The sequence below is a fragment of the Lepisosteus oculatus genome, chromosome 7 (genome assembly GCF_040954835.1).
Source record: "Lepisosteus oculatus isolate fLepOcu1 chromosome 7, fLepOcu1.hap2, whole genome shotgun sequence".
Lineage (NCBI taxonomy): Eukaryota > Metazoa > Chordata > Actinopteri > Semionotiformes > Lepisosteidae > Lepisosteus > Lepisosteus oculatus.
The window spans coordinates 51,755,922-51,771,475 of record NC_090702.1 but is presented as its reverse complement, the minus strand read 5'-3'; the positions used below and the strand labels follow the sequence as shown (position 1 = coordinate 51,771,475).

At 41.4% G+C, this 15,554-nt stretch overlaps 1 protein-coding gene across 4 annotated transcripts; it reads left to right on the top strand.

The window, feature by feature from the left end:
* LOC107077962 (uncharacterized) lies at positions 1-15,172 on the top strand. 4 transcript variants are annotated; one of them, XM_069192734.1, is made up of 12 exons: positions 1-466; positions 1,331-1,573; positions 1,923-1,989; positions 2,904-3,447; positions 4,679-4,836; positions 5,899-5,970; positions 9,006-9,108; positions 10,820-10,911; positions 11,115-11,236; positions 13,838-13,937; positions 14,099-14,280; positions 14,882-15,172. In XM_069192734.1, the coding sequence occupies exons 2-11, from the start codon at positions 1,401-1,403 to the stop codon at positions 14,228-14,230; spliced, it is 1,563 nt and encodes a 520-aa protein (XP_069048835.1). In that variant the 5' UTR covers positions 1-466; positions 1,331-1,400; the 3' UTR covers positions 14,231-14,280; positions 14,882-15,172. The 4 variants fall into 4 exon arrangements, with proteins under 4 accessions (XP_069048835.1, XP_069048833.1, XP_069048834.1 ...); XM_069192732.1 differs by having other exon boundaries at positions 3-466; positions 2,895-3,447; XM_069192733.1 differs by having other exon boundaries at positions 4-466; positions 2,895-3,447; positions 9,006-9,102.
* Positions 15,173-15,554: the final 382 nt, after the last annotated feature.

The following is a 15,554-nucleotide window of genomic DNA, read 5'->3' as shown; positions in this document are numbered from 1 at the left end:
GTACCTGAACCTAGTGCTTTCTCTCGCAAGGGCAACTTAACGAGCATGACAAGAAGGACTCCCAGCGATAACACTTACGGGAAAAGTGGCGATAACTTCTGGGATAAGTGAAAGTGGTCAGGATCGGATCGTTCACGCCATTTCCAGGGAATTCTCGAAGGAAATCCCTGAAATTACCAATCACCCAATGAGCGTTGTTGTTATTTTGACATGTCTTTCAAAACCACTGCATCACTGGTTGGACAGACAAACTTAATTGTGAATAAAAATATTACGTCTGTCAAAGCAAGGCGGTTGTATATTTTGGGGGTGTTTTTTTTATTTATCTGGACCTACTTTTAGAGAGGCCGTAGCACTTTTTTTTACTGTTTTACTTTACCGGATATGACGCAATTTAGACCCGGAAAGCGGTAGTCGGCGGGATGGCGAGTGATTTGTAATTATTGTAGTCAGTGCGGTAACGTTGGTAAGTGTTCTTTATGAAATAAGATCGTTGTTTAAGTTGATAAACTTTACTACTGTTGTTAATTTACAGTACTACGTCTGTTTTAATAGTGTGGATACGTGAACTCTTAACGATCTTTTCGATTTGGTTATTTTGTGCTGCAAGTCATGTCGTGTATTCTCTTCATCTGCATTTCTATGGAGCGGTTAAGGTAACATACTGCAGTGTTGTAATCGTTAATCATCGAGGGAGCATGAGCGTTTGAAACTCGTCAGAATCTTAATGGAGTTGAACATTTTAAGATCATTTGTGCGTCGTAAGAAAATATTTTAATCTACTGTTGCCATCGTTAGCCGATAGACCAGATACGTTGGATTGCCTCTTTTGTAACTTTTACGAATGCATATATATATAAAGGTTAAGACTCACTCCGATCTATATAGAGTGTGAACCAGGAACCCATTCAAATGGTGTAACGATGCGGTGTTATCTGAATTACACAAGGAAGAATTACACTAATGGTCTGTCTGTCTGATCTTATTTTTTTTTAACAACGGTCTGTTCAGTTTTGTATGGGAGCCAGTCAGTTGTTGATACGGCATCAACCTGTTTATCATACACGACATTTAAAGTTTGGTTCTTAATTATTTGAAAAAAAAAATGCGACCTTTATTTAACCAGCTCGGTTGAAAAGATATTCTTTGCCAAAGGGACGACCTAGAAATTATGCTTTTGTGCCGCATTTTGCACGTGGAAGAGTATAGTCTCTTGGCAGCTACACTAAAGCAAAATGTCAGCACTGGCACACGTTTTAGAAGAAGAGTCTGAATAAAGAAGACAAACGTTTTCAAAACAAGCGAGTAAGGCTGTTTGTTCCCCCGACAGGTCTCCAGAGGACAGCATGTGCCGATTTTAACAGTTATTTGAGAAGGGACTCTGAACTCGGAGCAGGAAGATGAGTGCAGCCCTGGAAGACTCGGACTGTAACTCCTCTTTTGGGGGGCTGGCGCCCAGCAGTCCAGACCCCATGAATAAAGCCTGCTTATTCGACGACAGCATGGAGCTGTTTGACTCGTTAGATGTCAGCAGGGGTTCAGAGCCCCCAAGTTTTCTTTCTAAAACCCCCAGGTAGGCACAAAGGGGTGTAAGTACTGTACCCTTTACGTGCAGTGGGCACTAAGATTGATTAATCTCCTGCGGTGGCCTGTTGAGTTGATCTGGTCTTCACAAACTCACTTAAAACTACACATGAATAAGAATCTCCTTGGAATGGGTGGCACTTTGTTTTTCTTTGACTGCAGACTTTCCTTTGTTCCACTTTCCTTAGGCCGAAAGCTATTATATAAAAAAAAAGCATATTCAGAATAGTTCAAACATGTTTGATGCCAGTTCAGTTATTAAGTTGTAAATGACGGGCAACATTATGAAACTTTCATTGTCATGAATGTACTTCCTTTTTTTTTTTTCAAATTTGTAGCCCCGTTTTCTCGAAGGCGAACACGAGGTGTTTCAGAGCAGCAAGCAGAGAAGAGGAGATTGAGAGTGTAAGTAGGTTTTACAAAGTTGGAAGATAAGATAAGATCACTTTATTGGCCATATACAATTTCTTGCATTAGGAATGTTTCTTTTCACATACCCCAGCTTGCTCTTCATGAGACACACAGACAGGGAGAGAAGCTGGGGGTCAGAGCGCAGGGTCAGCCATTTATACGGCACCCCTGGAGCAGTTGGGGTTCAGGGCCTTGCTCTGGGGCCCAACGGAGTAGGATACCTCTGTTGGCCACAGAATTCGAACCGGCAACCTTCCAGCCACAGTGCCACCACTGCAATACGCAGATGGACCATAACGTGTTAATGTGGAGAAGTTTGATTTTCAAATTATACTGCCCAAAAGCCAAACTGCATCACAGTTATGGTGTATATTGTTCAAAATGTGTGGCTACAACCAAACTCCTTTCGAATAAGAACTACCAACTAAAAGATTACGACATGCTCTCCTTGAAATGCACATGCAGTCTTTTTTTAATCCTCGAGCACGCTTACCATAACCTCATAACATTAAGAAACTAAAATATACAGCAAAGTGCAATTACAATTATTTTAAAAAAAAATACATGTTTATTACAGATACGGCCATGGGGAAGTGTCCTTGTGCATCATTAACGTTTCAGACAGTAACTGGATTACACTTGGTGCATTTCAGTTATAATATTGCATCGATTCATATTGTGATCTTTTGGCAACAATCGTGTGGATTGTACTAGAGTTTTATAAAATAAGACGGAGTTTGCCTGAACTTGGTAAGGGCGGTGATTTTGAGAGTGAGACTTTAAACCTGGTGTCGTTTACAACCATCGAATGTCTGCTTCGTTAGAAAGCTCCAAATCAGTTAATTTAGCTTTTGTCTGCTTCTCCTATCCCTCCCAACCCCCCCCACAAAACCAAAAAGAAATTCCAGGCCCTGCATGAGAACTGTTCTGCTGTGAAGGACAGAGGCGAAGGACTGAGCACAACCCCATCTCATCAGAAGCAGAAACGCAGAAAGCAAACTGTCTTCAATGGATCATTGGGCTCACACCAATGGGACACTAAAGATCCCAGCTGTAAACGAGGTTCTCGAAGTAAAGGAGCTAGACACAATGGCTTCATTTCGGCTTTGTCTTTGATGGCTGCTGAGCCTTCTGCTCCAGTTCCCCTCAGGAAGGGGGTCGTCTGCTCGTCCTCGGACTGTGCGCCCTCAACATCAGGAGGGGCTGATGCGGGGAGCTGCTCTCCGTCACAGCTGCTTGGGAAGGAATCTCAGGTCCAGCCCGTCTTCCCTGGGCACACGAGCCAAGTGGGATCTTTAGTTCGGAGCCATCAAAGAAAGAGACAGAGGTCTGGTTCAGTCGGCTCCAAATTAAAAACAGGCAGCCACTCTCCTGCTGAGCTTCCGCCCAGTGTCTCCAGCAATAACCAGGAGCCTGAATTGCTCGAGCCTGTCTGGGGAGACCTGAGTTTAGGTAAGGATCGCCGAGTCAGTGCGGATCTTTGATAACATTGGATTTCAGAGACCCTGCTCCCTCCTGAGAAAGTAAGGTTTAAACAACTGTGTTTACGTACAAGGCTCTCCCAGTTCATAGTCTTGTCATTTGAGCTGTGCGTAGCCCAGATTTATTTGGCAGCTTGCATTTCAGGTTGCCATGACGGATTTGAGCTAATAAACCTCATTAGAGGGGAGCTGCCACTCATTGTGTGAACCTGTGCTGTGTGTTTAAATGCAAATATTTTGAGCCTTTAAAAGTTTATAAGGCAGCCATTTTTTCTGTGTGTGTTTAGCGTCTGCTGCCCTCCATGTAATCCTTCTATTTCTCATGAAGCCGAGTATGGTTACAAGCGACAGGAGGCCATTTGGCTGTCTAGCCTTCGGTAGTTAGTATCTTAATGATACAGGAATCTCTTTCAGCTGTTTCTTGAAGGGAGCCAGGATTTTGGTTTCATTAACATTGCATTTTCAATGGATTGTCATTGTTTTGTATTGTTTGCACATACTATACTGTATACAGGTATTGCAGTTTATAAAATATGTAATATCATAATTAAGAAGTCTCCACTGAAACTCTGAAAAAGCTTCATAAATATGATGGTTATAAATCAGAAATGACATACCTGGTTATAAGATCACTTTATTAGCCATATACAATTTCTTGCATTAGGAATTTGTCTTTTCGCATACCCCAGCTTGCTCTCCATGAGACACACAAATGGGAGAGAGAAGCTGGGGGTCAGAGCGCAGGGTCAGCCATTTATACAGCGCCCCTGGAGCAGTTGGGGTTAAGGGCCTTGCTCAGGGGCCCAACGGTGTAGGATTCCTCTGCTGGCTGCGGGATTTGAACTGGCAACCTTCCGGCCACAGGCACAGATCTTTAGCCATAGAGCCACCGCTCCGCTATAATGAAGAAGGTTCCACAACCGAAATGTTGTTTCTTTTCTTCTCTTTTCAGCATGGAATAAGCCTTTACTTGTTCCATAAATCAGAAACTACTTGATGTTATTTCAGTTATCAACAGCTATCCAGACACCAGAAACAGTAAAAATGTCTCGCATTACATCGGATAAATTAGTCATCGTCTTTTCTGGTTGTGTCTGAACTTTTCCGTGCACGAGAGCGAAGAGGCCACCAGTTTGGCTGGATGTGGCGCAGGAAAGACCACTTTTTCTCACTCTTTTTTCCCCCTTTCCTTTCGGGAACAGACAGGCGCATCTATCACCAGGGTGGGGAGCTCCTCCTCGTTGGAAACGAGGAGCCGGTAGAGATAGTGATCAGCGACGATGAAGACGATGCCTTCTTTGAAGCCGTCGTTCGATCTGCTCAGATGGAGGAGGATGAAATGCTGGCAAGACATCTCCAGGTAAGGGGCATTTCTGGCAGGTGTTGTGCCTACAGGTGCTCTACTAGATACCCCGGGTCTTGTTTCCTAGAGATTACCAGACAGACAATCAAACGTGGGTTTTTACATGTACAAAGTGCTAACCTAGCTAATTACATCGGTTTTAATATAATTAAAAACTTTGCCCAACTCCCCTCACACACTTCACATTTGCATACTGTAGGGGTAGTTTACAAATCACCAAAGACTTTAATTTTCCAAACAGCTCTTTTGACTCATTAGGTAAATAAGTTCATTTAATTTTAAGCACAGTTGAAACTAAACCCACTGCTGACTCTACCTGCTATAGACTTCTAGCAGCTCTGTAGTGCTGTGGATTTTGTGTGCCTGAGTTGTTTTTATCTTATATTCAGAAGAACTCAATATGGGGACAATCTTTGGTAGAGTTTGAATGAGAGAGTTGAATTGCTGGGTTATTAAATCTTGTGTGTAGGTGCATTATTTCTGCAACTTCCCTTATGGGATCAATAAAGTATCTAGCATTGTTTAAACTGTGCGCTGAATGGGTTCTATTCAAGGTCTAGATAAAAGCAGTTCTCAAATGTGCTTCATATATCTGTGGTTCTCAAGAGTCCTAACACCTTTGCAAAATACTTCAGAGACTGTTTAAAAACTGCACATTCATCATTCAGAAACAGATTAATCTGTCATGGAGTAATGATAAGCATGTTGTTTTTTTAAACTAGAGTAAATGACTGGTTTCTCCTGACCTCTTTAATTAGATATAGCCCTAAAGCATTTTGTGTGGCTGGTTTACAGCTATGTGATGAAATTGAACAATACTTAACAGACTGGTAGATCTGTGCTATAGCAGCAGTTTGGTTGTTTCATCAATGTAACATATAAACATTAGTTTGCGTCAGGAGATGATCTTATGACGAGCTTTTTATAATTTTTTTGGGATGTGGTATGTCACAGATTTTTTCCTTTAGGCTTTTTTGTGATTCTGGTTATAGGTCCAGACCCCCACCATCTACTGTTCCACTAATTGTGTTGTGATGTTTCTTGATTTGTCTTTCCAAGGCTCAGTTTGATAGAGAGGAACAGCTGGATCAGGACTCATTATCCAGGAGATCAACACAGAGGTCCCATCCAGTAAGTGCATTAGCAGCTATCTCAGCTTCACTTTGCATTTGAACGTAAGTCGTTGCATTTTTGCTGCTTGGTTTCCTGCGCTGGTAAATTGTTGTCTTTAAGAAAAACAAAGGCCTTAGTTTTGTATGTAGAGACATTCCCAAGAAAACTAATTTGCACTCCTTCAGATTCTACAGCAAGACTGGTTGGTAATAGGTTTATTCCATGCTGAATAAACCATTCCATCAGAATGGAATAAACCTATTACTTGTTCCTTTGCAGCCTACGCATGCTGACACAGCTCCCCACCTGAACTACAAAAGACTGGTAGTGTTGTATTCTAAAAGGGAAATGCCAGCAAAGTTCCCATATGGATTCAGCTGTCTGTTGTTTTTGACAATCTAGCTGGTTTTCAACTATGTTAAAAAAATATTCATCATCCATTGTCTGTATTTGAATTTTTTAACCCCATTTCATTTGGAGAGTATAATTTGGATCACGGTTTAGCAATCGCACAGATCAGGTTCATTGTGATGGGTGCGAAACGGCACAAATTAAACCCTTACACGTCTGTGTGGAAAAATGTCAGTGATACTCTGGCACCAACACAACCAACATGTATTCAAAACTTGGTGCGACCTCTTAGAGGTTAATTCCCGTACTGAAAAGTAGAAAGTGGTAAAAAAAAACTACAACAAGGGTTGAGCAGTGGAGCCTTCTTCAGGTGTGGAAGAGGTAAGGAGTGGTAAAGAGCTGGATAAGGAGAACAAAAGAGAGCAGGTGAGAATGGACACAGCAGGCGAGGACATGTCCAAACACATGGGAATGTGGGAGACAGTCTCGGGGAGCAGTGCGAGAAGCAGAAATCTGTAAATGAATGGGGAGGTTTGAAAAGAATATTAGTCAGTCCTTGAAAGCTGGCGGCAGGCGCGATCCCGGTTTAAGGGTAGTTTTGGCTTCTGTCGTCCTCCTGGAGTGGGAGTCCTGGGATCCGTGTGAACGGATGCAGGCCGGAGGGACAGTGTAGTCATGGCCCGGAGAAGCAGAGTGAGGAACCGTGGGTGCGGAGAGACCTCAGACCGGGGGTGCCCATCCTTTTTTAATGTAAGACCTCCTTTTTCATTTGCCAGTCCAGCTCGACCTACCAGTGAGAATTTGAAGCTCTGATGTAGAAAAACAGACTGTTGACACATCAGTACAATAACCATACCCATCAGTAAAATGACAGCAAATAAAAGCAAGTGACTCATGCTACAGTGAACAAGTAATGTTCCCCATTTTAGAAAAAAGAATATCCTACCTTAATGTGAGCATTGGCACTAAGAAGCTAACTTGAGAACACTTAATTTTTTTTGGAATGTGTTGACACTGCTGATCATGTCGATTACATTTTTATTTTGTCCCTGCAGCTCGACATTCAGCACATTCAGCAGTTCAGTCAAGTCTGTGAGGAACGCTAAATCCAGAAAACACTGGTCATCCTCTAATTGGGCATATTCACCATGTTTAGACGACTTGAGAAACTGTTTTCAGGCAACAGCTGTCTGAACTTTGCAAGAAATGTTTGTTTTTTAAACTCCAAACGGCAAGTCAGCAGCTTTAGCAAACACTTTTTTTTAATTACTTGATCCCTGAATGACTTTTTGTGTTGAGCCAGGATGTTCCTCACACAGAACAATGCGATGATTGCCACTTTCCCTCTTGTATTAGGCCTCGTGAAAATCGACTGCTGCTAGTTTTAATTTTTCCACTTTTCTTTTCCGTAAGTCACTTTTAGCAGGAAAGTCCACATCATACGTTTTGTGTGCAGTTTTGAAATGTTGATCTATGTATCCCTTCTTCGAGTAGACGCTAGCATTGCAGATTTGAATGCGAAACAATAATCATGCTCCCATTCCTTGTGGTAACAGTAAGTTTTCGGTCTCTTGGCTTCATCATTTTCGCTCAGACATTACAACTATCAAATAGGCAATCAAACTTATCAAACTGTTGGCGAATTTGTCTTTCGCTCCGCTATACACTGTAGCAAATGTGGGGTTCGTGCGGCAATAACCAAGAGACCGTTCTTGGGTAGCACACACAACACGGAGCTCCTCTAGCCTTTTTTTCCCAGTGTCAGCCAGAACTCAGGTAAGAGACTTTTAAAACCCATTCCACACGAGTTGAACACACAAGGGTAGTAAAATGTATGACATTACATGCAGAGATCTGAATGAATTTTTAGGCTATCGAAAAAAAGTAAACAGTCAAATAGCCCATGTGTTTTTTGACCAACATTCTTGCAATCAAATTGATCGCAGTCGGCTGGTTGGGGACTCCTGCCTTAGACAGTCTCTGCTCTGATGTGTCGGCCAGTCTTCTTCCTTTGTTTCCCCAGTGTAAATGACAGAGCTCTTTCTGCAAGAGACGTAAAAACTGTGTTTGCTGGGCAACCATGAGTTTCTAAGATCTGAGTGATCTAAGATGGCAAGAGAGGCCATACATACAGTATACAATATGTGCTGCTTGGTATATATTTGCAAGTGAAACCAGACTCATTCAGGTGGGCTTACAGCTGTGAAGGATCCACTGAAGAGAGTCTAGACTCACTTGAAGGCATCTCGCAACATTTGGAGCTTCAAGGAATACTTTTATCCTTTTGTCTGGCTAATTCTTTTACTTGCTTTTTATATTTTCATGCATAATTATAGTTGTTTGAGGGTCTGTTACAACACACTTTTGAGTCTTAATTGTAAATTCCGAAGCCTCTGTTTTTCTTAAAGTTTGAGGTTTTGTTTTTCAATTGTGTGGTCTGCTTTAGCTGCATTCTGCTCCATCTGGTGACAATGGGCCTTAAGCAGATGAAATCATTTCTTGTTTCAGTGTTTCAGAGCTTTTTTTGCCATCATGAACATGATGCTCTTTGTATTGCTATAGCTAACCATGTTTATCAGCAATTTGATGTTTAATGTATACTTTTAAACCTGTGCTCTTGTTTTACTCTTTTTACTTTATCGTAAAACAGACTATGTGGCATAATAATGAAGTTTTAAGGTGTGTTTTGTGTCTTTTGGCAGTCTGCACAGAATGGAAGACTTGACTACAATCTTCATTTTCATCCAATGCTAACTGCCAACCATTTTGTTGCCACCTTTCCTCAGTTATCAGGATTGGGTGAGAGTATGTGCTTAATTCAGATTTTGTTGCTTCTAACCAGCGTTCATCTATAGTATTATAAGGTGATGCAGCCAAGAAGGTGAAACAGCCGAGAAATGTTTGTTAAAACATTGAAGGAAACTGGAACCTTGGTGTTATTCCAAAGCTGGCTTAAAAAAAATCAGTAAATACCATACACATTTATAGCAAACCCTAGTTTTAATGGACTAAATAGGAGTGAAGGTGTGTTATGACCAAATGTTCATTAAAGCACAAATGATTATATTTCAGTACAAAAGCACACTGGTGTGTGTGTACTTTCTTGGTCTGTTAACTTATTTTTTTAGCAATCGCAACCAACACAGTAGATGATTATTGTTCCTGTAACTCTGATATAATAAATATAATAAAGCTCTTTTTATGTGTCACAAATATACTGTATAAAATTCAATAAAGTTTGAGAAACACTAACATCACCCATCATAGGCAATTGACCTACACCTAGAGGGCATCATCGGTTTTCCTGAATTTTAGCCCTATGTAGTATTTATTTTTATGTTGTTTTGATTATTTGTGCATTGTACACAGCTATTTTTACATAGTGTTTGCGTTTATGTGTAGTTTTTTTTAAATGATTGTTTTTAAATTTCAGTAAAGCATACAAAACAAAATAAACCTACCTCTATATCTGTTGCCCTATACTTAGTCTGTTATTGCGGGAAATGTTTGGTATTTCTTCTTTTACAGACAGAATTCCCCTGTAGCAGATTTAGTCTGTTTTTCTGTCTGTACTTGTTTTGGAATTTTCATTTTTATCATTTTCCTTAAACATTTCTAGACCTATAGCCAGCAGCCTTATCACCCTGCAGCTCTCAACTGGCAGCCCACTGAAGCTCAGCAGGGTTGAGCCTGGCCAGTACCTGGGTGGGAGACCTCCTGGGAAGCTATGGTTGCTGCTGGAAGTGGTGTTAGTGGGGCCAGTGGGACCATTTGGTCTGTGTCCTAATGCCCCAGTATAGTGACGGGGACACTATACTGTAGTGGGCGCCGTCTTTCAGATGAGACGTTAAACTGAGGTCCTGACTCTCAGTGGTCATTTAAGATACCCGGGTGTTTCTCAATAAGAGTAGGGAGTTATCCCAGTGTCCAGGCCAAATTTCCCCCCTCGGCCTTTACCGTGGCCTCCAAATTGCCCCCATGTATGAATGGCTTGCACTTGCCCTGTGATGGACTGGCGTCCTGTCCAGGATGAACCCTGCCTTGTGCTCGTTGCTTGCTGGGTAGACTCCTGCTTCCCGTGACACCGTATGGTATAAGGCGGTTTGGCTTGACATTTCTAGACCTAAATTTATCCCTTCAACTCATTAAAAGGTTGCTAAATGCAAACTAATTTCCTTAACTAGTATACGAGGTATTTGTAATATGTGAAAATCAAAGGTTCTCAGATTCATAATAACAACAACCTGTCTAATTCTGATTTAAGTCCAAGTCTCGTTTTGTTTATGAGCTTTAATATATAATCATATGTACCCTAATTATATATTTTATATCTTGGGAAACCTTATTTAAGCTTTAAATGTATTTAATTTGTAGGAAATGGTACTTACCTAAATCTGAAACGTTACCGTGCCAGAACTGTATAAATGAATTGTGCGCATGAATACATTTTGCATGTTGATTTTCCTTTGGCAGTAGTTGCCTGTTGCAGATCAAAGCAAAGACTTTTTTTATTCAGACAGGGCAAGCAGACAGCGGCATGGACGACCCAGACAAACACAGAACGCAGTCCAGAACTTGTTTGACGACAGTCAGGGAAACAATTATGAGGTAAGAGCCCGACGATTTATTTCCCATTCTACCAATGGAACAGTTTTCTGTGGATGTAAATCCTTGTCTGATTCATCGTGTAATTTGTCAGCAGTGGCTGTTGTTTGTTACTTTTTTAAGAGCCCCGCGAGTAAGAGCTGGCCTATTTTAAAACAGCCAGCTCATGTTTTGCCTTCCTTTCCCCTTTATTTCTTTATCGACAGGCAATTCTAGCTTTTGAGGATCATCAGGGCGCAGTCGTTAGCAAGCCCAAATTGAGTAAGAGAGAGATTGAACGCCTGCCAACCAAACCTTTCAACCCTGCCTATAGTGCTGGAAAGACTGAGTAAGTAGATCCACATTTATTTAAAACCGCTCCGTAACTTCTGGTTTCCTGTGCTGTTTGACGTATTTACAGGCAGTGATAAAACTACGCTGTGGTTTTGCAAGTCCTTTTGGCCGTAGGAGTCAAATGTTGAGTGACAAAATGGCCCCATATTTCCAGGAAGGCTTTGAGACGGAATATGATTCTTGCATTAGACTGAAGAAATTAACAGATCATTTTTAGTGTTGTGTAGTTTGCTGCAAGGCATTGCTGACTGAGCCCCCCTGTGGCTCCCTTCAGGGGCAGTGTCTTAGTTAAGAGGCTCTCTCACCCCACAACCACATTCCCTTAAGAATGAAATATAGCTGTCAGGCAGTTTACAAACCCTTGTGCAGTGTCCTGAGAAGTACAACTGGCTGGTGGTGGTGCTAGGCACCCTCCCCCAGAACCAGCAAACAGTCAGCTTCTACAGCTTGCTCTTACAGTCAGCAGCTTTAACAAGTCTGTGAATCTCTAATGATAAGCATTAAACTGCATTTGCAAAAAACGCCCATAACTTCCAGGATATCTTTTGTGTGTCGTCTCGTGTGCAGAAGCCCTTGTATCAAAGAGCCTATGGGTACAACTTGAATAATCTATCGGCCCTTTGACAGGTGAAAATAATGAGAAAGGGACTGAAGAGAGCGACATTTGTGGAGAGACTGAAGAGTGAAACATACACGTCTTTACTGATTTATCGTGTCTTCTGGAAATGGCAGATAAACCTAGGCCTACTTATCTGGGTACTGATATCTACACTGACGTTCATCATTTTCGCAAGAGAATACATTTGAGAATAATATTACAACAGATGTGACATAGATTTGATAAATGGCCTTCTTTACTGATTATACTGTAAAGTATGACTTCTATTATGAAAAGGAATGATCCCCACATTAACTTCTTTCCTTTCATGACATTAACAATAATTATAATAATATCCTGGGATTTTTAATGACCACTGAGAGTCAGGACCTCAGTTGTGCGTCTCATCCAAAGGATGGCACCTTTTTAAAGTAGTTTCCCCGTCACTATAGTCCAACGTCCCTGTAGTATTAGGACCCACACAGACCACAGGGTGAGCGCCCCCTACTGGCCCCACTAACACCACTTCCAGCAGCAACCTTAGTTTTTCCCAGGAGATCTCCCATCCGGGTACTGAGCAGGCTCACGCGGCTGAGCTCCAGCGGGCTGCCAGTTGTGAGCTGCAGGGTGATATAGCTGCCGGCTTTTCACTCTCACCACAGTACTTACAACAAATTAATTGAACAAGAACTGGTCTAAATCTGGATGGGATGAGACCAATAATGCTCTGAAGTATTGAGTGGCCTGGATGTAAGTAATTTGCAGTTTGGCTAGGGGGCTTTTCCTTTCAGTTGCCAGGTAACATGATTGGGTTCTAGAGCGTCAGCCTCATTAAGGGTCTTTACTCGAGTCAATTAGTGTGCAGAATCGTGTATTTTCTGCCGTGAGTGGGAAGCATGTTTCCCTTGGATTGGGCCCCAGTCATTGCAGACCTTCTTTCTTGGCAGCATCCTGGAATTTCATAAGCCTTCACTGGTGTGGAGTAAATTCGTCTTGCTGGTGATTTGTCAGCGCTTTATCTACCCTCCCCGATCAGCACTGCAGCTAACCGGTTCTGATCTTGCACCACAGCGTAATAATAATAATAATAATAATAATAATAATAATAATAGCTCTTTTTCTGGACACTCCACTCAAAGCGCTTTACAGGTAATGGGGACTCCCCTCCACCACCACCAATGTGCAGCATCCACCTGGCAGTTCCAGATGAAGACTGCTCCCCAGCCCTCTCCGTCACAGATACACTGCGAGCGTCAAGGGGAACTTGGACTAGTTTATTTTACAAAGCAGTAGGAAGGAGCTCACTGTATCAACCAGGGATGTAGAGCAAACATTCTGCTCCAGCAGCCCCACAGCCTCACAGGTGTGGTGGAGAAGTGAGACGTTACTTCACTGAATAAGACGGAAATTTAAGATTGTTAGACTAAACGAGCATGAGGTTAGCATTTTAGTCACGCTACCAAGGTTAGCAGCCCTTGTCTTAAGGGTTGTGGTGTGGTATATTTCAATGATGTGAAGTGGGCTACATGTGTAAAAAAAGAGCCTCCTACAGTAACATGTGTCCTGCCACCATAATGGGGATTTGATTTGGAGTTTGTGGTTCAGAAGGAAAAGCTCCACCTACACCACGGCAAATCGGAGTCATTGGGAAATCAGAAGGTTACGCAGAACTGTGTAGTGTTGTGTTCAAAGCCAAATCTTATTTTTCACAAGGTGCTTCATTCAAGAAAATAACATCAACGTCCTGTTCTGTTCATGTCTCCCTTGAAGCTCGAGAGCCCCACGTTTGTACAGATGTGAATGAGAAAGTAATCGCACTTCGATATCCGTTTGCTGTGCATTCATTCCTGGGTAGTTTTTCCTCTGCTCCTCTGCGCTAGTTTGTGAACACCTGGATATTTGCTACACTTCGATGCTTTTTTAGTTGCCCTTGCAGCCTGTGGAAATGTGAATCGCGGTATATACTGTACGCGTGTAAAACACCTTTTCATTTTCCAGGTGTCAGATCTGCTTCTCTGACTACAGGGAGGGGGAACAGCTCAGGGTGCTTCCGTGTCTTCATGATTACCACGCAAAATGTATTGATCGCTGGTTGAAGGTATGCGCTTTCCTTCTTTGAAAGGCTTCTTTAGACCTGAGGAGTTACAGAACTCTTTCGAATGTGGCTTTGAATCTTCTCTGTTCATTTTTGACTTGGCGGTCTGCGTTTTGTAACTATTTTGTGAAAACATCTTGTAACCTCAATTGAAACTTCCTCAGGTCTTTTGGAGTATTGTTTTAATGATTGGGAAGAATGCTGGAATGCTAGAGAAGCCACATTCTACGGCTTTGTCAAAGGGTGCATGCAAGACTGCCATCAGGTCACTGCACTCCAGCATACGGAAATATTAACAAAGACGATCTTGAGTCATCACACCTTCAGAGGGCATCATGACTCACATGTGAGTGATGTCACATGGACGTCTTTCCACTGATAATGGGGAATTCCCCCAGGCCTTTGGAATTTTTTTTTGTTAAAAAAAACCATGGTGCGTACACATGGCATATGCTGTTCTACTAAAGGCATGGAAGTGGTTGGAATTAACAAGTGGTTGTTTGGTAGCCTTATACATCACCTGTTTTTTCCAGATTAAAACTTGACTATTTCAGCACAACAGTGTCGTTCTGCTAAATTATTCAGCTAATTAATAAATGTGAACAGACCTATTGTCTTTTCAACAAACACACTGATTACTTAAGGATCTATCTACCTTAATTAAGCTAAATTAAAAAGAAGAGTAGGCTATCAGTCACTTAAACCTGGAGAGCTGAAGTCAAAGTGGATTTTATGACATGGCTTGAAAACTTGTTTTTCATTGAGCATTGAGTTGAAAGTACCCACATTCTCTAGTTCTCAGGGACTTTGGTCGATTTTCCTACATTATTGTTTGGTAATGAATTACTATAAATTACTGATCACTTCAGTATTTGTTTAGCGCTTTATTGGTATTTACTAGCAGGTCAATAAACATTATCATTAAAAAAATAATTTCTCTTCTCCAGGAAAATGCAAGTTGTCCTGTTTGCAGAGTGGATGTTACAATTATGTGACTTGTGACACGGAAGAATTTCTGGGTTTTAACCTCATCAGTGTAAGACACCAGCCTTAACTCAATTTATACCAGTGGATGGTGGACAGTTCTGAAAAAGATAACTGATACCTCGCTATTGCAACACTTTTGTATTCTAGTTTTTGACATTTTTACTCAAGTGTACATTCATGTGCAATGTTCCAAATACTTTATAATGTGGTCTGTTTTAAAGTGTGATGCAAGAATAAACATTTAAAAACTGCATGCTTGTAATGTGTAATTAAAACCCTAAACATTTGTGAGAAAATCTATTGTAAAATTACCATGGTTGATTTTTTGGTAAAACAAATATGGATTAAAGTACTGTTCTTGAGAAAGTTTGGGTGTTCTTCATAGTGTGTAGGAATAGTGTCACGTAGGAATTGCTTTTCTATTACGGTATATGGTTACTGTCAGTATAGTAAACCAATAAAGGAGTATTTGTTGAGGTGTGTAGAGTTAAAAAAACTGAAATCACAAGAGTTTAATAACATTAGCTTTTTGGGTAGCCTCATTGATGGAGTCAGGCACATTTGATCATTGCAAACAAAGCTGTTACTTTGCTTATGTATGAGTTATCCAAACATTAATGGAAATACCCCAGT

What these genes read in the sequence shown, in the direction of transcription:
- LOC107077962 (XM_069192732.1), top strand. Translation starts at nt 1,401, where the DNA reads ATGAGTGCAGCCCTGGAAGACTCGGACTGTAACTCCTCTTTTGGGGGG. An exon ending in TTTCTTTCTAAAACCCCCAG is followed by an intron (nt 1,574 to 1,922) that starts GTAGGCACAAAG and finishes TCAAATTTGTAG; the next exon opens with CCCCGTTTTCTCGAAGGCGA. An exon ending in GTCAGGGAAACAATTATGAG is followed by an intron (nt 10,912 to 11,114) that starts GTAAGAGCCCGA and finishes CTTTATCGACAG; the next exon opens with GCAATTCTAGCTTTTGAGGA.